Source organism: Patella vulgata, chromosome 5, assembly GCF_932274485.2.
Source record: "Patella vulgata chromosome 5, xgPatVulg1.2, whole genome shotgun sequence".
In the NCBI taxonomy this organism is placed as follows: Eukaryota; Metazoa; Mollusca; class Gastropoda; family Patellidae; genus Patella; species Patella vulgata.
In genome coordinates, this window is record NC_065883.2 from 70782446 (window position 1) to 70804904 (window position 22459).

At 35.7% G+C, this 22459-nt stretch overlaps 2 protein-coding genes across 2 annotated transcripts in view; one reads left to right on the forward strand and one right to left on the reverse strand.

Moving 5' to 3' along the window:
- Positions 1-238: 238 nt before the first annotated feature.
- LOC126820614 (uncharacterized) overlaps positions 239-22459 on the forward strand; it is a 74187-nt gene continuing 51966 nt past the window's right edge. Inside the window, exon 1 of the mRNA XM_050548695.2 lies at positions 239-257. The gene's annotated coding sequence lies outside the window, so the exon portion shown is untranslated. The remainder of the gene's footprint in view (positions 258-22459) is intronic.
- Positions 14303-18811, reverse strand: LOC130013006 (uncharacterized). The gene is made up of 2 exons (XM_056101340.1): positions 17955-18811; positions 14303-15035 (listed from the first exon to the last, which is right to left on the reverse strand). The coding sequence occupies exons 1-2, from the start codon at positions 18598-18600 to the stop codon at positions 14668-14670; spliced, it is 1014 nt and encodes a 337-aa protein (XP_055957315.1). The 5' UTR covers positions 18601-18811; the 3' UTR covers positions 14303-14667.

The following is a 22459-nucleotide window of genomic DNA, read 5'->3' on the forward strand; positions in this document are numbered from 1 at the left end:
ACACATAAATCCCCAATGAAATATAGTGTTGATCTAGTAGTGAATACTGCTCTAAAAGGGAGGTAATCATAACTATTATATAGGTCATTGCATGTTGAATATACAAATATTATTAATTTTAACATGTAAGCTTGTAAAACATTTGTATATACATTTTTGTACAAATAAGTTAATTTATTTTTTTCAGAAGGAATACACAAAAATCTCCAATGAAATATAGCGTTGATCTAGTAGTGAATACTGCTTTTATAAGGGAGGTAATCATAACTTTTATATAGGCCATTTCATGATTAATATACAAATATTATTAATTTTAACATAACTTGTCAACCATATTTATAGACACTTTTTGCAAATATATTTGTAGACACTTTTTACAAATAAGTTAATTAATTCAGAAGGAAAACATTAATGTAGGTAATTATTAACATACAATGACATAGATAAGAACAGATTTTATTGTATCGAAACATCCATTGAGGACAGCATACAATGTAAACATGTAGGGCCTACATAAAATTATAACAATATGACAATTATAACACAAGACACACGATATTGTTCGGAACCTCCCTTGAGGACAACATACAATAGGAAGCAGACCACCATTAATTTCCCCATTGACTTCAATGTTAATTCTGGCCTCTTTGCCCGGCTCCAACTTTTCCCAAAATTTTCGTTGGGCCGAATGCTTTTCACTACAGATAGAGAGAAACAAATGGTCATGTCTTTTGTTCAACAAAAGTTGTATGAGGTTGGCAACCAAAATTTTGAGATACAAAATTGATGAAACATAATGGTTTGTTGCAAAAAATTTCAAACAGTGAAATAAGGGCTGACAGTGCTTTAATAAGAGCAATGCAGGATGCTGAATAGATTAATGCAGGATGCTGAATAGATTAACTAATTAATTAGAGTGGCGTATGTATTCAAAGCGGACAATTCAGATAAGCCATATCTTGGGTAAATTTCTCTCATCGCACACTGAATTCACGGTTCCGAGATTTGGAGATAAGCTCCGCCCCCAGAGTCTGATTCAGACAACCGACATCATGTCAGATTCGTTGTAGAACATTCCCGATAAAATAGCCGTTTCGTTTCTGCCAAACAGCGAGTCTCTTTCGAAAAAGACTTTGGAGAAGGGGCTCAACTATTTTACCCAGGGTTACATACATAACATCAAGGTCTCCGATGTAAATGGAACCGTTCGTGTGGATGCTAAATGTTGGCGGTCAATGAGGAAAAGTGAACAACCACACAGACTTCATATATATATTGGCGACGAAAGACGAAAAGTTGTCTGACTCCTACTGTACTTGTATAGCTGGGTAAATATACATGTATTACTTTTTATTTAAGGTATTTTTTTTTTTGGGGGGGGGGAGGGGGCCATAAATTAATTAATTTAAAGGCAAGTTGAAGTACACCCCATAGGCCTACTGTTCAAATATCAATCCTTTCCTGTGTATACGGTATTGATAAAAGGTGGGTTTTTTTTATCTTACCAGGTGAACTTACATTTAAACTTTTAATTTTAATTTTATGCTAAAACAACACAATAAATAACAATAAATATAAGTTTTATTCAAGTTTTTACATACTCCTTGTCAGTTACCTAAGTGCCCAGAAATAGTGTCAGATAGCAACAAACAAACCGTATTTTGCAATAACCCTTTCAATGTGCAGGTACCCTGTGTTTTGAAATTTCATGAGTTTTAAAAATGCCAGCTGGGGACATCTGGCAAGCACTTGCAGCAAAAGCTGGAATATAAAGTTTCAACCCAATCTTATTAAATTCATTTTCAATAGTAGGCCCTAAACCCTTTTTCAGCCATCACAGCATGGTTTGATTTATAATCCCTGTAAAGTTGGCTCTGAATTCCAAAAGCACAAAGAGTCTGTGTTTTCAGTTCTGTCCCATCAATAATTACCAAGGTATATGGGATATCTTTCCAAAATTCCTTTGGTATTTCTTACACTTGTTTTTTTTATATACCAATGCCTATCCCATAAACGTCTTTGACAGTCATCCATATTTAACATGTCCAACTTCATTTTCTTGGTTAGGCCTACAGGTAAACAAACGGGGATAAAGTGGTTTAATTCAAACCAAAGTAATTTTACATTTTTATAAAATCAAAATCGGATTTTTTTTGGGGGGGGAGGGGGGATAAATTAATTTAAAGCCAAGTAGGCTTACACTCTATATGTCTACTGTTCAAATAGGTATCAATCCTTTCCTGTGTATACATTATTGATAAAACGTTCAGTGACCTGAATGACAGAATAATCAACTAGTTTAAAATGGCAGAAGCATACAACACACTAAATTGATATTTCAGAATTGACTGGTGACTGTTCGCATATTGTTGGTCTCCTCAAATCTCTTCAAGGTCTAAAGTTGCACAATTTCACTTGTGTACCAGATAATCAGAGTTGCTCCAGCATACCCCACAAATGGCATATTCCAAGAGGCAACAAAATAATACCTGTACCGGTCAACCATTTAGTTATTGCAAGACCTTTGGAAAACAGAAAACGAAGACCAGTAATTGTGTCAGTTCAATGCCGACGAAGAGTGAGTTTAAGATTAATCATAGGTACTGAAAACTTGTAGAGCTGCTAAGGCAAACAGCAGTGGAGATTGAGAGTGCTATGGTAGGTTCTGAAAATTCAAATAGGGCTAATAACTCTCCTTTGGCTATAACCACCACCAATATCACTCCTAGTACTGGTACTACTGCCACTACATCAATACCAAATGAAGTTAGAAGATTGTTTGCTCCTTACAGAAAAATTCAAAGACCTACTAGTCAGAGTCAAAATAAGAGATCTCCTAGTGAAGAAAGGTGGTCACACAAAATTTTTTGTTTGTCTGATCCCAATCAGGTATATTATATACTTATTTTCATTAGTTATCCGAAAAAGACTATCAATGAGATATTTTTTTTTTCTAGTATTTTTTTGAAGTTAGGCCTACTAATAATTAATTACTTAAATTGGAAATATTAAGTATTTTTTTAAAAAAAAATTTCTTTACAATATGAAGAAATATAGTTTTCACCTGTGAGTGATTGTGTGTTTGTATGGCTATATATTAATATATATGTAATTCTTGACCAATATTGAAAAAAATTGGCAGAAATCTTCAGTGGGTCTTAATAAATGTGTGTATAATATGAATACATTACGGTATCAACTATGACTCTCCAAAAGGCAGAGGCGTGCAGAGGCAGGGTAGGCGAGAGCATAAAAAGGGCACTTTTTGAATGAGAAGGACAACAAAAGTCTTACCCTACCCACCTACTGTTTCAATTATGTACGGATTTGAAACTTCTGGGTACGGATTTGAAACTTCTGGGTAATTTCCAGACGATTTCTTTTTTATTTTTTGACAAAATTTTAGGTCAGGGTAGGCGGCTGCCTTCGTTGCCAGCACGCCACTGCCAAAGGGGATGTTAAGAGGACAAGCCTAGTTGCTGGGAGGCATCACTTGTGAGTATACCCTGCCTCATTAGTCATTAGCGTTAAATACCACAATATTATTGTAGTGGAGCTAAAAAAATTTTTGGACTTGGACTTCAGCCAAAAGTTGGTCAATATTGACATTTAACACCTATAATTATTGCATTGCTTTTGATTAATGAATTTAACACATAGTAGGTCTCCAAGTGGACAACACAAACATTTCTTTCAAATTTATGGTAAGACATTTTTCATTATTTCAGGATTATGTCCCAAAAACACTATGAAACTGAATCTTCTAAAAGCCAAACTGGGAGAAAAAAGAATTGTGTTATTAAAGAATTCTGATCCGGTTCACTTTAGAAAAGCCTTGTTGGAAAATTATCCCAAACTTGTAAATGGTGGGGGTTTGAGTTTCTCCGAACTTGTTCTAGAAGCTGTTTAGAGCTTATTCCTCCACCAAGTATTGGTTACAATTCAGCCTATTTGGCTGATTGTTGTAGTTTAGGACAAAGCATTGTCTATATTCGACCTCTCCAAGAAGAGTTGCCTTGCAATAATGGAACCAGTGATGAGGATGAGGTTTGTTCTTTTTGACTTTAATAAATTGAAATCGGATACCAGTCTAAAGTGACCAATTTTTTTAGCTGTCATGAATCAGCTGATTAGCTTTATGGAAAAAAGAATTTGTATCAAACTGTCCAAACAATGGAGACAAAGATGAAAGAGACCATATCTGCCTTATTATGACTACTGGTACTGTTTGCATCAGATTTAAATGAAAATTCGAACAGACATGTATATCAGTGGTTTTTCAGTAAGATTGAAATCAGAGGAACCAATTATTTATTGTATATGAATGATGTCTCAATCTAATTTGAATTGATTTATTTTGATTGAATATGACTTTTATCTTTATAGCAGTTTTCCCACTTGTGGAATATTTCCTTTTCTTTTCACCTAGTTTTTGATTATCTGTTCCAGCCATCAGAAGATTGTCCAAAAGAAATTTGTTTTGTTTGTTCAAAGGAGTTTCCTGTTGTGAGTTTGAAAAAACATATAAAACAGGTCCATAAGGTAAATTTAACTTTTTGTTTTGTAATATCATCGATTTTTACACATTCATAATGTGAAAGTATAGAAATTGGTCAGACTTCAATAAAACATGGTACTTCTAATCATTTTACCAGAAGAGAGACAACTATGGTTTTTGGAACAGCTTATGCCCATTTTTCAAAAATGTAGTATTGCTATCCACAAGCTGCAGTTTTCGTCAGAATGGATAAAACTAGTAGCATATCATCATTGTGGTTGTAAATCTATTAAGTGTCCTGTCATTTAAACAATAGAGTTCAATGATATCTTTCGAGCTATGTATTTGGGTAGCCAAAATAGGAATCCTTTGTAAACTTCAGCAAATTTTTTGCACCTTGGGTTTTGTTTTCTTTATGTTCATTCTATTTTGATAAATTATTTCTATTTCAGGATACTGAGTTGCCAGTTTTAAAAAGAAGGAAGGTTTCTTCTATATGCCAGTTCACACAGTCTATTACAGTAAGTAAGAGTTAAACCTTAAAATTGTTGAATAAAATACTAGTATTAAATATGTGCTTCTTTCTGTTCCTTGTGCTTATACAAGCATGATACTTAAAAGAAGTTGGAGAGCAAATTTGATATCTGATTGATAAGAGAGATATATTTTAATCCCTCTTGAGCACTATAGGAAATATTGTACCAGTTTGTATTAGTTGTATCAATATGACATTTTAGGCATATAATAATGAAATATAAATGTATATACACTGATTTGCATTCAATCTTTTCCGTTTTTACTCTAATTTCGAAAAATGTATGTTCGGCAAGGTATGCGAGAAGTCATAGTAATTTGGTACGAATCGTGTACCATAGTTAAAAATGGTTATATTATTTTGAATATCGAATATCAGAAGCCCATCTTTTCACATTAAGTTCACTTCACCAATGTTGATTTAAATTGACCAATAAATAGCGTTTTCGGTGTCAAAGATTTTTTAGGATATTGAGTTACAGACTATGCTCCTTTAAATTCTGCTGAACATGTGGACAAAATTTAAATTTATGACCCAAATTGATATTTGTGGAGTGCAGTGTGAACTTCTATTGTAATTAATGATGACATTATATAATTTGTATATGATCTAAATTATTAATCATTTTCATTTAGATGCTCGACTTATAGGAGATTCACAATCTGATTTCATCCTCACCTGTTGAAAGGCTACATTCTCACTATTCCAAAATACTAACCATAAACTTTTAGTTCATTCCCTGTGAGTGTAAGTCTCAATATTATTTTTCAGAAAAGAAAGTTACCACAACATGGATTAATCCTGAAAATGGAGGTGAAACTCAAGTAACACTGAATACTGGACATATATTACAGGCTCTTGTTGGAAGTACAGGACTACCTAAAAACATTCAACAAGGACTCATTTTATTTGATCATGATTCAAAAAAAATGTCCACAGTTAATACATGCACGCCATCTTTAACATTCCCAAACCTAAACAAGATTCAGACTTTTGAACTTTTTGAAGAATCATTCCTTTGAATAGTTGTCGGTTCTTATGGCTTTGGAATGAAGTAGTTTGAATGTTACCTTAGTATCCTTAGTATTACAGAAAAGTGATGTTTTGTAAGACGAAAAATGTTTTCAAATGAATATTAATTGCATTATTAAGTATTTTAAAATTGCAATAAACATTCAAAGTCAAAGTAGTTTACAAAATAATTTTTACATATCTGTATTTTGTATATTGTGCTCACATGTGTCTGTTAATCAAAGACCAAAGAGAGAAGTTTATATCAAAGCTACATTTTTTAAATATAAATCTTAATGAATAATTTTCATCGTCATTTATCTAACAGCTAAATTATTTGTTATTCAATATGATTTACTGAAATACATCAATTGTCTTTCTGACACATGAGCTAATCTAAATGAATTACTACATGGTTCCCTATTATTTCAAACTCAGATACTGAAAAATTATGTATAGAAATTTTTTTTATAATATGTAATGTGGCAAGATACTTCTACTAGTCTTCAATGGTAAAACATCGGGTAGAGCTTGGAAAGCTTCCGACACACCAATCGACTTTTTCTGGGTCAAATAGTTCTGACAAGGGGAAGCTGATCCCCGACCTCCTGGTTAGCGAGCAAGCACGTACTCACTGAGCCATCACGGCTCCCTTTAAAAGAATAAATTGAATGAAAAATGCAAATGATGTTATGTAAAGTGTGGTTTACAGTGAATTGCAAGATATTTGCATTTAAGGGTGTCAACATGTTCAATCGCGTACGGGCACAATGTTTTCTGGGGGCAGAGGTGGCTGGTGCCCAAAAATTATATGCCGCCAGCATGTTATAGATGCAGGGCCCTGACAAGAAATGTTTGATGGGGTGGGGGGGGCTAAAAAAGTGAGTAGGCAGGTTACCTGTACACAGGGTTTATGCCTCTGTAAACGCCGCCGACGCAAAACAATTGGAGGGGATATGGGGGCCTCTCACAGGAAATTTTAAATTTCCAGGCCATACTTCCTGCATTTTCAGGTCATTTCAACAACAATCAATTCTGTCCAAATTGAATAATGTAACTTCAACAAATTTTGCCCAAGATGGAGCTCTGATGCGTCCTTTATAAACATAGGCAGTGTTCCTGGGTTTATACATACCAATTTCATTATGTACACGAAATTCGTGTTTTATTTTATAAAATTTCCCGGAATTATCGATAGTATCTTTTCGATTAGTACTGCTCAACTGACTGGTTAACATTACCAAGACTTCAGCGACGGATAACCAGGGTTAGGATGTTCACTCATGCCTCTGGCGCATTTAATACCAAAGGCGCGTGTGTCATCCAGGGGAACAGGACATTTCCCCCGAGGACATCTTCCCCCCACCCCGGCATTCCCCCCCTAGGACATCTACCCCCCGGATATTTGCCCTCCTAGGACATCTACACCCCGGACTTTTACCCGCCGGACATTTGCCCCCCCTAGGACATCTGCACCCTAAGACATCTATCCCTCGGACATCTCCCATCCCCTTTACATACATAAACAAACACGCTAGTTATGGTGACTGTCAAATTTTGATATCAGCTAAAATTGCCCAAAATAGTTAAAATTTGTTGATTTTTCAAGTCGTGTCTCATCTTTGGAATACGATTAGTGCTATAGCTACTGTTTGCAATAAGGTGATTTTCAAAGTGTTTGTTATACATTTGGACATTTTTATTGTACAAAATCCTTTTAGTGGTGTGTTCCGCCACACCCACTTGTTTTATGTGGGATGCATAATGTTCTTTATTAACATTCAAATAGTAAAATGTATGCCTTATTGCACTCTTTAATGCCTATATATGTTATTCCAAATCAAAAATAGTTTGTTTCAATAAAATTGTTGAAGATTTTGATTTCCTAACATAGCCACCGTGAATATATAAAAAAATCCAATATGGCCACCATTTCCATGACAACAAATAAACATTTTGCGCTCAAATTATCAAATCTGGTTTGGGACATCATATACTAATATTACACTAAATGGCAAGTTTCTGTTATCAATGTAAAATTCTTAGGTAGTGTCCTGCCTTAAAACCACACTTGGGAATTCTTCTGCGATAAGACCCTCTTGACAGGATCCGTAGTATGTAAGGTCTTCCTGTAAGAGAAAGAACAGTTAAATTATACTTAACTGGTAAGGAAACTATTAATGGATAGAATCATTAATCAGGGAACAGATAGGGGTAATAAAAACGGGCATGTGCCACGAAGTAGGCATAGATTGAAATTTTGCCTAAACAGTAGCCATTGCCTGACCTTGTTGTCTGTTTGTTACTGAAGTTTGAGGAAGCGTTTATGAGTGAAACTGAACAGTAAGCTTTTACCTGTACTGGTATGATTTTAGAATTGGAAATGCATCTGATTGGGAGAATATAAAGTGCAGCCTACACATCGGTTGAGGTTGAGTCGAAAAAAATAAGTATTACCTCAAGTATATTTTCGTTATCTGAATAAAGTTGTCCACTCATCCATAACTGATAGGGTGTCACGTTGTTTGCTGTTCTAATTTGTCTGTGGCTGAAAGCAACTTTAAAATCATCTAAACTTTTCTGTATTCGTGGTAAGAAAACAAAATGCAAGGCTTCAATATGAGCTTCTTCAGTAGGTCTTAAAATTTCTTGATATTCCATATAATAAAAAAGGTGGTAATATATTCCAACACACCCTTCCCAAAAATCTCTCAATATTAAGTTATATTTATAGCACTAGTTTCATGAGTTAACATGTTTAACCACGAGGCCGTCAGGCTGAGTTGTTAAGCTTGTTAACGAATGAAATGTGCTATAAATGTCTTGTAACATGTGTTAACTATGTAAAACCGTGCAATAACATTGAAAACGTCTAGTTAATGCATGGTTACGGTCCATTGAATATAGTAGAGGGAAATAAACTGTTTATACAACGGAAAGAACAAAGGAAAATTATCCAACCATGTTACAAACATATTTTCCTTTGTTCTTTTCGATTTTAATAAAACTGAGCTAAACGCGTCTAGTCTCTCAATGTGAGTGAAAAAAAGCGTCTGGTTAATCAACATTGAAAACTATTTAAATTCTTTGGTATCTTTATTTGCCCCTGCCCCTGGGTCTGGGGACTTGTTAACGGGAAAAAATTTGGGTCCAAGGTACCCCCCATGGAGATTTTTTACCATGCCCATTGTTTCCTGAACCGTTGATACGTGGGGTAAATAAAATAAAAATTTTCAGATAACCACTGCAATAATCGATTAGAGTATTCATTTGTCTTTCAAATGGTACCAAAATATCGTCCTCGCCACCAAACTGTCGGATAGTCGGAAATTCAAATCCGAAAACCCCTCCTCTTTCATACAATGGAACAAAAATAACTGCTTCATGAGTTTATGCAGCATTTGTTAGTATTTAAAGATGCGTTGACATATAACCACATCAATGATTAATTAGAGTATTTCCTATGGTACCAAAAAATATCGTCCATCATACCGCCAGATAGTCTAAAATTCAAATACGAAATACCCCTCCCCCATAAAAAATGGACATATCATAAAAATTGCTACATTGAGATTTTATGTAGATTTTGTTGGTATTTAAAATTGCGATTTCACGCAACCACAACATTTATTGATAAGAGTATTTATTATTCTTTCATATAGTACCTAATGTATCTTACATCGAATCGTCGGATAGTCCGAAATTCAAATCCGAAATACTCTCCATCCATCAAAAAAGAAAAAAAAGGGAGGGGTATTTCAAATTGAAATTTCGAATTATCCAACAGTTTGATGTTAGATATTGTTGGTACCATACGAAGAAGAATAAACAATCTAATCAGTCATTGTGGTGGTAATGTGGCATTACAATTTCAAATACTAACAAATGCTACATAAACTCACGATGTAGCTACATGTATTTTGTTGCCTCTTAAGAGGGGGAGGGATATTTAAGGTTTGATTTTCGGACTATTCGTCGCTTTAATGGAAGATATTTCTGGTACTATATGAAAGGAGAATAAACACTCTAATCAGTCATTGTGGTGGTAATATGGCATCAAAATTTTTAATACTAAAATATTCTACACAAAAACACGATGTAGTTATATTTGTTGCCACTTATAAGGGGGGGGGGATAACATTTCGGATTTTAATTTCGGATTATCCGACAGTTCGATGGAAGAAGAATAGCTACTCCAATCAATACAAGCAGTAGTTATGTGAATCTACAATTTTAAATACCAGCATAAGCTACATAAACTTCCAATATAGCGGTTTTTATTTCCGTTTTTGACGAGTGAGAAGTATTACAGGTTTGAGTTTTGGGCTATCTAACGGTTTAATAGAAAATATGTTAGGTACCATATGAAAGAAGAATACATACTGTAATCAATCATTGTAGTGGTTACGAATCATTACAATTTTAAGTACCAGAAAACACTACATAAACTCATGATATAGCTATTTTTTTTATTTTTTTGATGGGTGGGGGTTATTTCGGATTAAAATTTCTGACAATCTAACGATTTGGCGGAAGATATTTTTGGTACCATGAGAAAGAGGAATAAATACTCTTATCAATCAATGCAGTTGTTAAGTGGAATCGCAATTTTAACTACCAACAAAAGCTAAATAAACTGAAAATGTACCTAGTTTTATTCCCTTTTTTGATCAGGGAGGGGTAATTCGGATTTAAATTTCGGACTATTTTACGGTTTGATGAAAGATATTCTTGGTACCATATGAAAGAAGAATAAATACCCTAACCAATCAATGCAGTGGTTACATGGCACTGCACTGGTAAATACCAGGAAAAAACTACATAATCTCACAATATAGCTATTCATTTTTTCTTTTTTGATCGTGGAGGGGAGGTATTTCGGAATTAAATATAATTTTGGTACTATACGAAAGAAAAATAAATACTCTTAAATAAATACTCTTACCAAGCATAGCATTGGTTATGTAACACCGAAGTTTTAATTACCAGCAAATCCAACATAAACTCATTATGTAGCTGTTTTTATTCATTTTTAGATGGTGGGGTGGTATTTAGGACTTAAATTTCAGGCTATTAAACAGTTTGATGAAACATATTTTGGTATCATATGAAAGACATATGAATACTCTAATCAATTATTGCAGTGGTTATAAGGAAAATCGTATTTTATCTACCCTACGTATCAACGGTTCAGGAGAAAATGGGCGTGATAAAAAATCTCCATGGCATGGGGGGTACCTTGGACCCAAAAGTTTTCTACAAGAAGCAGAATGCAATTTATTTACCTGATCAATTTGTGATAGCCATCTATGTGCCATAGAGAATTGGATCCAAGGACTGAATATTTCCTCCTCTTCACTGGTCGCAAATTTAATTTGCGGAGAATACATCCTTCGAAGTCAACATTCCGCATTGACTCTCGAACTCTGTTTAGCTGGAGATAATAGCCTTGGCTTTTTAGAAATCCTAATACACTTCGGTAGCCTATATTGGGATGATTAGCAATAATATTTGTAACCAATTGATCTAGTTCATCATCAGGAATATAACTATATTTGTCATTGATTTTTATATTATTTTCAGATAGCCTCCTTTGGATAGTGCTCTTGCTAACATTGAAATACTCCGCTATCTGTTGTATTGTAAATTTACATGATATTAAAAACATGAGATGCTCAGGGGGAATAAAAATTTTAGGAGCACCAACAGTGCCACAAGAACTAGTAACACACAAATGTTCAAATGATCCGCCAATAGATTGGTTTCTAGTTTCAACAATTTCACGTTCTATTAAGTTCAAGCACTGCGAAAGATGTAATGTACAATTTTCAAAATTAAAATGGCTGTATTCAAGATCTAGTGTAGATAAAATATTACATGAACTTTCAATTCGATGTTTTGATTCACCAAGAGATTGACCAGATTCTAAGCTATTAGCTATTACTCTGAATCTTCGACTAAGTTCTAATAGTATATTTTGAATTGACATCCTTAAAGTCCATTTTTGACTAAAAAAGGCACGTAACAAGGTTATCAGAGTTGTCTTTCCTTGGGAGAAGTTATTGTTGATGATTCCATACCTCTTTTAGGCTCCGCCCACATGTCATAAAAAGATAATGCAGTCGAGATAAAACACGTTCGGTAATGCAATGTAGAAGTTACTAAGACGAAGATGTAATGTAGATAGTGAAATGTAGAAGATGCCAAGACAATTATGCTTTGTTCAATGTTCAATGTCGAAAGTGAAAAGACATTGCACGTATCATTTTAGGTATTGTGTCGATTGTTTTATGTAAAGTAACATTTGTATTTTGAATTAGCGGTATCATGACATAAGTAATAGAGGTATTTTGTATTGTAAAAGCAGTATTAGACATAAGTACATAACATCTAATTCTGAATACGATTGACCTCCATATGATTGCGGGGTCTGGGGTGGGGGTATGCAATGTCCAAATACGAAATCCAGTGAAATATTAGTGAAAAGCAGGTTCATTTCTGTTTGTAAATATGTAAATAGTTTTCTGGTACAATCGCATTTTCATAATTCAAATCCAATAAACATCACCCTATTAAAGGGATATTCAAGTAAAAATACAAAAGTCCAGATACCATGTTACGTATAACTGATTGCCCTTTTCAAATAAGATTTTAAAGTTGAAGTGAAGGAAGGGGGGGGGGGCTAAACTAAAGATACGGGGCTTAATCAAAAATTCTCTATGTCCATACTAAACCAACGGCTGCCAGGCAGAATACGCCAACATTTTTGAGAGATGGATAGAGAACAAACTAAAAACAAAAACGATGTTTTTGTACAATCAGGGCCATAATCCAGAAAGGTATCGTCTGAAATGCACAAATATCAAAAGGGTCTGAGATATGTTTTAAGTTTCATCATAATCGGATAAAAATTGTGACCTCTAGAGGGTCCATGATCTTTGTATTATATATTTGTACACAATTTGCGCACAAAGAGCGGTCATTTTGTCGGGCAGTTTCATTTCGATTTTCCTGAAATTCAAATTCAACCTTCATTATGGTGGAATGGTGATATATCTAAACGGTTTTTAAAATCGGACCTTATAGAAACCACAAACTAAAATAATCCAGGAAGTTACGTTTGGATGTGTGTTATTATCAACAGGAACCAAGATCATTATGATAAAAACATATATTTAAAGTTTCATCCAAATCGGATAAAAACTGTGGCCTCTAGAGGTAGTGTTTGGCGATATACAGTTTTTTTCCGGTAGATCGTGATAAAGTCATCGACGATTTTATCATATCGGACTTATTTAAAAATATTGAAAAACCGGTACATCGTGATCACCAAAATTATCTCGATATGATAATTATCATGACCTAATATTGATGATAATATGCTACATCATACGAAGTCGAAATTGTAATGCGAAAGGTCAGGATAGATGCAAGGACTCTTTATCCAGGAACAATTATTTGGCAAGGTTAAGGTCGGACTAACGTATTTCTCGCGGTATATAAATCGATACTTTTTTCCGCCGCGCTTCGACCTCTAGCTGGCTGGTCACCTCTGGCTTGCAGCTGTGTGTGAGCGTATGTGGCGAGCAGCGCCTTCTCAACCTCGTGTGTTTACTCCCGTTTCATCTCAAAGCATGTTACGAAATGTGATAATGAAAATGAATATCTTGATGAGAAAAGATCCTTTAAAAGAAATAAAATTAAGCACGCTTTAGAGGTTTATTTTTTTTGTTAACTATATTGAAAAATAGAACAGATTGCCATTCTGTAAAGATTGATTTTGAACACTACGTTTATTGTTCCCCAGATTACATTTTATACCTCAGCAACCCCACCTACAGTTCCCCTTATATATAAGGCAACGATGAAATCACCCTTGTTGACGGACTTGAAAGAACCTGGCTGTAAGATTTAGGGGGTTTGGATGGCTGAATGGTTAGCGTGCGCGCGCTGTATCATAAAGTCTGTCATTGAGGCGACTGGCGTGGTTTCGAATCCCCGGTTGTACGTGACAAGGAGTAGGGTCGCCTGTCCAACCTCGTGGGTTTTCTCCGGTTTCCTCCCACCACTAAAGACCGCTATGCGCAAGCGAATTATTGAAATAAAATTAAACCATTAGTCCCGAAATGACCTAGTTTGTTTCGAGTGGACGTTAAACCCCATTTCTCTCTCTGTAAGATTTATATTTAACAAACTCTGTTTCATGATTGTACGGACGATGTGGACGGATTGGTAACACTGAGATATAAAACACACTATTTATGGTTCAGCCATCTTTAATCAACAAACTTCCTAAATGGAGATAACTCTATTCTGCTATAAGCCAGGAGGGGTTATCTCCCATTTTACATGTTAATACTAATACATAATAAAGAGTACAAGGAAAGCTTGTACATCATATTACATCCCTTTTGTTTTGGAATAAAAATAATTTTAAGCATTAGTAAATACTTCATTGATTACGCATATAGTTCAAAGCTTAATTTTTAACTTTTGCATGTAATAAATTTGATAATGAAAATTGAAACTTGAATAAAATTATATGAAATACTCTAAAATACTACTTGTTATTTTGTTATCACATTTTAGTGATCACATTTTATAACACAGTTTTTGGCACATGTTAAATGTCTAATTTCTTTGGTTTGGTTATAGTGCGACTAGATTTCTTTCTGGATGGTATGCTGCTATTGGCTTCTGGTTTTTGGTTGTTGAGTTGTATGGAGTGTTCTGGACCATTTTCAGAGGATCTCTGTTTTATGTGTCGTCTGTTTCTCCGATACGTTTGGTCATCTGATGTTCTGACGAGGTAAGATCTGTGTGGCAAAACACTGGAAATTATGCCAGGTGTCCAAGATTTGTTGTTGTCGCTTTTCTGGACGTACACCTTGTCGTTATGTTGAAGGTCTGGAAGCGGCTTAGCTGTTCGGTCATAAAAGCGTTTCTGTTGGGTTTGTCTGTTTTCTCGTGTGGCACATACATTGGCAGGATCTTGTATTTCAGGTTGGAGTTGTGTTTCTGTTACTGGGAGGATGGAACGTAGACGGCGACCCATTAGTAATTGTGCTGGGGAAGCTAAATTGTCTATTGGAGTCACTCTATATTCCAGAAGACTGATATATGTGTTTCCACCATCTTTCTTCGTTTTGTTTAAAATGTTCTTTGCTGTCTGTACACTTTTCTCAGCCAGACCATTTGATTGTGGGTACTTTGGACTAGACGTGATGTGTTTGAAATCCCAAGTCTTGGCGAAATTGTAAAATTCACTGGAGGAGAATTGCGGACCATTATCACTGATAACTATGTCTGGAATGCCGAAGCGAGCAAAGTTTGCTGATAGTTTACTGATAACTGCTGCTGATGAGAGAGAATGAAGTTTGTCGATCTCGAAGTATCGGCTGTAATAATCAGTGAGTACGATGTAGTTCTTGTTGTTAATGGTGAATAAGTCCGTGCATACTTTCTGCCAAGGTCGTGTTGGTATCTGATGTGGTTTTAGTGGTTCCTTCGTGTTGGAAGACTGTTTCTCGCCACATATTGTACAGTTGGTGACAATCTTCTCAATGTCTCGGTTCATGCCGGGCCAAAATAAGATGTCTCTGGCACGCTGCTGACACTTTTCTATACCAAAGTGACTAGAGTGTATCTTTGTCAACATTTCGGATCGTAGGCTCTTGGGAATTATTATTTTGTGTCCCTTGAATATAAGATTCTCCATGACTGTGAGTTGGTCTCTGTAATTCCAATATTCTTGTACCTCTGATGGGCATTTCTTGCGGTGTTGTGGCCATCCATCTAGAATAGTTGTTTTCAACTTGTTCATTTGTTGATCTGTTGTTATCTCTTTCCGTAGTTTTGACATTTTCTGATCACTAACTGGTAGGTTGGCTATTACGCTGTGGACTAGTAAATCCATTTCTTGAGACATGTTATCTGGTGGTATTGTGATGAAATTACGACTAAGTGTATCTGCTACAGGAATGTCCTTTCCGGGTACAAAGATAACGTTAATGTCGTATTTCTGTAGTTGTAGGAGCATCCGTTGTAAACGTGTTGGTGCTGTCGCTAATGGTTTCTTCATTATGGTTTGGAGAGGTTTATGATCAGATTCAACTGTGATCTGATGTCCGTATACCATTTGATGAAATTTTTTGCAACCAAATAGCACTGCATACAGCTCTTTTTCAATTTGAGCATAATTCTGCTCTGATGTTGTTAATGATTTTGAAGCGTATGCTATTGGTTTCTGCTCCTGCATAAGTATTGCTCCAAGTCCGTGTTTTGATGCGTCAACTTGTAGCGTGATATGTTTTGATGGATTGAAGTACGCCAGCACTGGTTCACTGGTGATTAGTTTCTTGACATGGTTTAAAGCGCTGTCATGTCTCTGATCCCAGTGGAATGCTATCGTCTTCTTCGTTAGTTCCCTTAATGGAGTTGTAATTTCAGAAAGTGAAGGCGAGAATCTGGCTAGGTAGTTGATCATTCCTAATATTGTTTCCAGTTCTTTCTTGTCTGATGGAGCCTTCATTTCGTCGATTGCCTTTACTTTCTCTGGATCTATTTTGATTCCATCAGCTGTAATAAGGTGACCGAAGTAGCTAACTTCTGTGGTCCCTATAACTAATTTGTCTGGATTCAATTTAACATTTTTCTGGCAACTTCTATTAAGAACTGCGAGCAAGTTAGCGTCGTGTTCTTCACGTGTTCTGCCGAATATTAATATATCATCTACGATCGCTATGCATCCGGGAATATCGCCATAGATTTCGTCAATCTTACGTTGAAAAACATCTTGAGCTGAGATGATCCCGAAAGGCATGCGCAGGAATCTGTATCTGCCGTATATTGAATTGAAAGTTGTTAGGTATGAAGAAGATTCCGTTAGCTTGATGTTCCAATAACCAGATCTAGCATCTAATTTGCTGAAAAACTTGGCTCCATTAAGTAAGGCAAAAGCATCATCAATAGTTTTAAGATGGTAATGAGGTCTTTTAATCGCTCTGTTTAGGTCCAGAGGATCCAGGCATATTCTGAGTTTTTTGCTGTGTGGTTTTTCTACCACGACTAACGAATTTACCCAATCTGTAGGTTCTGTAACCTTTTTAATGATGTTATTCTTCTCCATATTATCAAGTTCATTCTTGAGGCGATCCTGTATGGAATGTGGAACTCGTCTCGGAGCATGTACTGCTGGGACGGCATTATCTTCGATTTGAATTGTGACTTCGCCATCAAATTCGCCAATTCCTTTAAATATATTTTTGTATTCATTCAAAACGGATTCACGTGAGAGTGGAATCGTTGCTTCTTCGAGAGAAAATATGAATTTTACCAACTTCATTTTGGTTAAGAGAGGCAAGCCTAGTATGGGAGGACCTGTGGTATTTATGATGTAAAATTTATCAGTGGCTGATTTGGTTTTATAGCTACACTGTAAATCTATGAATCCGTGGACTTTTAATTGTTGTCCTGAGTATCCGGTGAGTCGCTCTTCTGTGTTCTTCAATAGAGGGGGGTTTGGAATTTTCTGGAAATGGTCGAATGGTAGGACATTGACTTGAGATCCTGTATCAATTTTGAAAGTTGTTGTTTGCCCTTGACCTATTTCCAATTTTACAAAAGCTTGGTCTTTTGGTGTCCCTTTGCCCTCTATAGAGTCAATATATAACTCGCTGACATCAGTATCCGAGTAGCTGTCATCATCCTGATCTATTGTGTGTATCTTTCTGTGATCTCTGTAATTGAAAGAACCAGAACGGCAAACAATTGCAAAATGATGCCATTTTCTGCATTTCGAACACTGTGATCCTTTTGCTGGACATCTTTGATGTTTTCCGTGCTGTTGACCACAGAATGAACAGCGTTCATCAGGTTGTCTGGAACTCTGATGTGATCGTTGCCTTTGGCCTTGTCTTCGGTTTCGGTTAGCATCACTGTGTTGCGATCTGTCAGTGTGCTTATGTCGGAACTTTGAAATAGCGTCTACTGTTTCTAGAGATTGCTGTGGCTGTGCTTTGGAGCTTGACATTGATTTAAGGTGAGATTGTGTTATTTCATGTGAACGACATACGTCTATAGCCTTTGTCATGTCCAACGTATCTCCAATATCGAGAAGTTTTTCCCTGACTTTCGAGTGCAGGATTCCACAGACAATTCTGTCTCTGACCATTTCTTGGGGCTTATCATAGGCACAGTCTTGAACCAAGAGCTGCAGGTCTGTTGTAAATTGTTCTATTGTTTCCCCTTCATGTTGTATTCTTGTCTGAAATTGATATCGGGCGAATAACGAACTTGACTTTGGGGTCACATACGAGTCAAATTTATCTAGAACTGAATTTAAACTTGCTGCTTCTTGTTCTGTAACTGTGAATGTGTTATAGATATCTCTGCCTTTCTCACCGGCCCAAATTAAAAGGTACGCACACTGCTCAGCCTGTGTTGCTTTCTTTAATGGTCCCATAAACATCAAACGGACGTGTTGCTTGAACTTTTTCCATGCTTCGGGAAGGTTCTTTGAACTCCAGTCTACGTTAGGATGCGGTGTAGAGGACATTGTTTTGCTAGTGTGTGTAAATCAGTTATGGCGCCGAAATTAGTGAGTTTGACAAAAAATGTTCCTGTATCTTAATTCCGCCCCATCTGTCGGAAATTCGTATTTTATAATGAGGAGTGAGGATTTCTTTTTAGTTTTGATCCATTCTGACACCATGTTTCATGATTGTACGGACGATGTGGACGGATTGGTAACACTGAGATATAAAACACACTATTTATGGTTCAGCCATCTTTAATCAACAAACTTCCTAAATGGAGATAACTCTATTCTGCTATAAGCCAGGAGGGGTTATCTCCCATTTTACATGTTAATACTAATACATAATAAAGAGTACAAGGAAAGCTTGTACATCATATTACAAACTCTAATCAGTATTGAGTGATAAATATTAGTGAGCACCTCCATTTCTTTCACCCATATATCTTCTGTTCGTATATCAACACAATCCCTCGACCCCGAAAACATACAATTAGACATCAAACTTGACTATAGTTCCATTGGTCGTTACCAAATGTTATATATAGGCAGTGCCGGGCTGTGTCCACCTGTCCGTGACAGGTGGGCCTAAGCTCATGCCTATTTAGAAAAAAAGAGAAAGAAAAAAAGAAAAGAGAGGGGGAGAAAAGAAAATAAAGAAGGAAGGAGAGGACAGGACACACGACAGGAGAAATAAAAGATAGGAAAAAAATGACTTACAAACAACACAACACATACAGTACACGTATTTGACAGTTATGTTGACTCGCATCACTGTCAAATACGTGTACTGTATGTATATTATAATTTGCAATATTTTTATCACGAAGAATAAAAGGGTTTTGACACTGAAGAGATTTCTCAAATTCATCTAATGATAGTGCTTTTAGGTCATTCTGTTATCTAATTGTATCAGGAAATCAAAAATTTGCCTTCTTCTGCTTTGGTCTGAAATGCTTGAAAAATGAGTTTGCGAATTGTCTGCGATATCACCTCGGTGGAAGCGGACGTAAAATACAACTAACAAACAACAATGTCAATTTTCAAAATTGCCCTGGGGGGAGAACACCCACAGATCCCCCCCCCCCCCCTCGGACGCGCCTTGGGCGCGTACTTGTGTGGGCCATGGTCAATGACCTGACAGGTGGACTTTCGGCCTACCAGTCCGGCACTGTATATAGGTGCATTGAATAATAAAAACAGAAACCATAAATTACCAATCATGAACCCCTAGCTTAACCCTCAGAGACCCAGGCTATCACTCACTTGTTTAAAATTGATGAAAATTATGTATTCACCCAATCAGAAGTGGAATATCACATATCCAGTACAATTTTAAAAGTTTTCTCTTTTTTGACCAAATTTGGCCATGTGAATAATATGTCACATTGGGCTTCAAAGGGTACAAATTTAGGATTTTGTAATGATTCTGCCAGCGTTGAAAAGCTGCAATTTAAGAACATAATCATATTATTCTGAAAGTGCAATGTCAATTTATAACTCAGGACAATCTTCAGGACAGGTTGCCTAATTGAAAATATTTAACTTTATGGATTTGAATTACTGGTATTGTTTTACTGGTGAATTTTCAGTTGCGATTCCCCATTGTTGAAATGGTGAAAGAAAACCAATACCTGTATTGGAATCCATAAAGCTACATATTTTCCACTGAATATGGCTAAAATCATATTCAGTGAAATAAATTGGTGTTTTAACGTCCCTATTTTCTGAACCAACCAGGCTAATGGAGATACGCTGGACATGCAGGGTGCTTTGAAGGCATTTTGCCTATACAGCGGCGCTACGACCTACGCTTCTTTCGAATTCCAACTGTCAAGGGTTGTTTTATATGTACGCCTACATTTACAGGGGCCCTCTGCTTGGGCCCTATCCAAACAACCAGATGCTGTTCCTTGCCAGGCGCTCCATCCTGCACCTCTGACATAGGGCAACTACGTTGGAACATCCTCAGGAACTTTTCTGGTTAGCAAGTCTGCGTCAATCACTGAGCCACAGACGCTCCCAAAGAGTAAATGAATAGGTAACATTTTGGGTGTTTGTGACATAGACACAACAATTGGCTCAAACCATAATTGCAAAGTTTAAAATAAGAAATCAATTCTTTGTAACATATTTTATATACAACAATTTTCAAAATCACCAAAATTTATCACAGTACAAAATGACATACAATGTAACATAATACAGTGTATTATAATCAATAATACTCTTATATAACCATGCATAAATAATAATATTGTAAACTAACAAACAGATATTTGGCTCAATAACAATATCACAGAAAGTTACCATTCCTGTAGAAACTTATCACAGTACAAAACAGCAGCATGCAAATGCACCTAACAAGGTAATACGTTCATTCTTTATAATCTAAATTACTTCAATATTCATTCTTTATAATCTAAATTACTTCCATTTTCATTCTTTATAATTCTAACTCTTTTCAATATTCATTCTTTATAATCTAAATTACTTCCATTTTCATTCTTTAAAATTCTAACTCATTTTCGATATTCATTCTTTATAATCTAAATTACTTCCATTTTCATTCTAACTCATTTTCGATATTCATTCTTTATAATCTAACATACTTCGATAGTCAGTCTTTATGACCTTAAATACTTCAATATTCATTTTTTTATAACCTAAAATACTTGGATACAACAACATGAATAAAAATAAAACTGAAAAATTTTAACACTGTCAACTTTAAATTTCTTGAAACAATTTACAGTTTGACTTGACAAATTCACACATGGAATTTCTTGAAATAGTTTCTATCCCCAGTAAAACACAGTCTGACTTGACAAAATTCACTCATGGAATTTCTTGAAAGTTTCTATCTTCAGTAAAACAGTCTGACTTGACAAATTCACTTGAAAAAAACAAGCAGTTTCTATCTCCAGTAAAACACAGTTTGACTTGACAAAATCACACATGGAATTTCTTGAAACAGTTTCTATCCCCAGTAAAACAGTCTGACTTGACAAAATTCACTCGTGGAATTTCTTGAAACAGTTTCTATCTTCAGTAAAACACAGCCTGACTTGACAAATTCACGCATGGAATTTCTTGAAACAGTTTCTATCTCCGGTAAAACACAGTCTGACTTGACACTTTTAACACTGTGTATCTGTAGCATTAAAGATGCAAACTTTACATCGGCCTCTTTTGGTTGATTTAACTGGCCAGTGGTTAAACTGATCACAACGCACATCTTTAGGTGGAATAGAACGGGCTGGTTGACTTTGTTTTGGTTCGACCAAATCTTGCAGAAATGACTTGACAAGGACAAGACTTGATGCAATTTGTGCTTGAAATTGACGTTGTTTTAGTGGTCTTCTGATGCCTAATATATTACAGTCTCTTCGGTATACCATCCAGCTATTGGCAACGGCCAGGGCAATCATATGCCAAAAGAGGTAGATATACCATCGTCTTGATCGCATGTGATGTTTACACCTAGCAATACAGGAGTCAATCAGATCAATTCCCCCCATATGTTCATTGTAAGTCTTAATGACATTTGGTCTTATTAACAGCAATATATGGCTTATCTTTTTTGCTCCATCTTTTGGCATTGTCAACTGGCTCCATATGGCAAAATGAAGTTATAAGTGTCACCGGTTTGTTATCGTACCATTTAACAATCATAATAATTTCATTATTTTCCAAAAGATCCCCTTCCAAGTCTTGTCAAATCCTTGTCACTAACAAGGGTGCATCCTGACATTCTGTTTTGTCTAATTGTTCCTAAATACTGGATACCTTTTTCAGCCAATTGTGAAACCAGGTTTACTGACGAAAACAGTTGTCGGCTATAATTTTATAATTTTCATGATGCTGCAATGTGTTGGCT

What these genes read in the sequence shown, in the direction of transcription:
- LOC130013006 (XM_056101340.1), bottom strand. Translation starts at nt 18,600, where the DNA reads ATGTCCTCTACACCGCATCCTAACGTAGACTGGAGTTCAAAGAACCTT. An exon ending in TAACCGAAACCGAAGACAAG is followed by an intron (nt 15,036 to 17,954) that starts GCCAAAGGCAAC and finishes CTGAAATACAAG; the next exon opens with ATCCTGCCAATGTATGTGCC.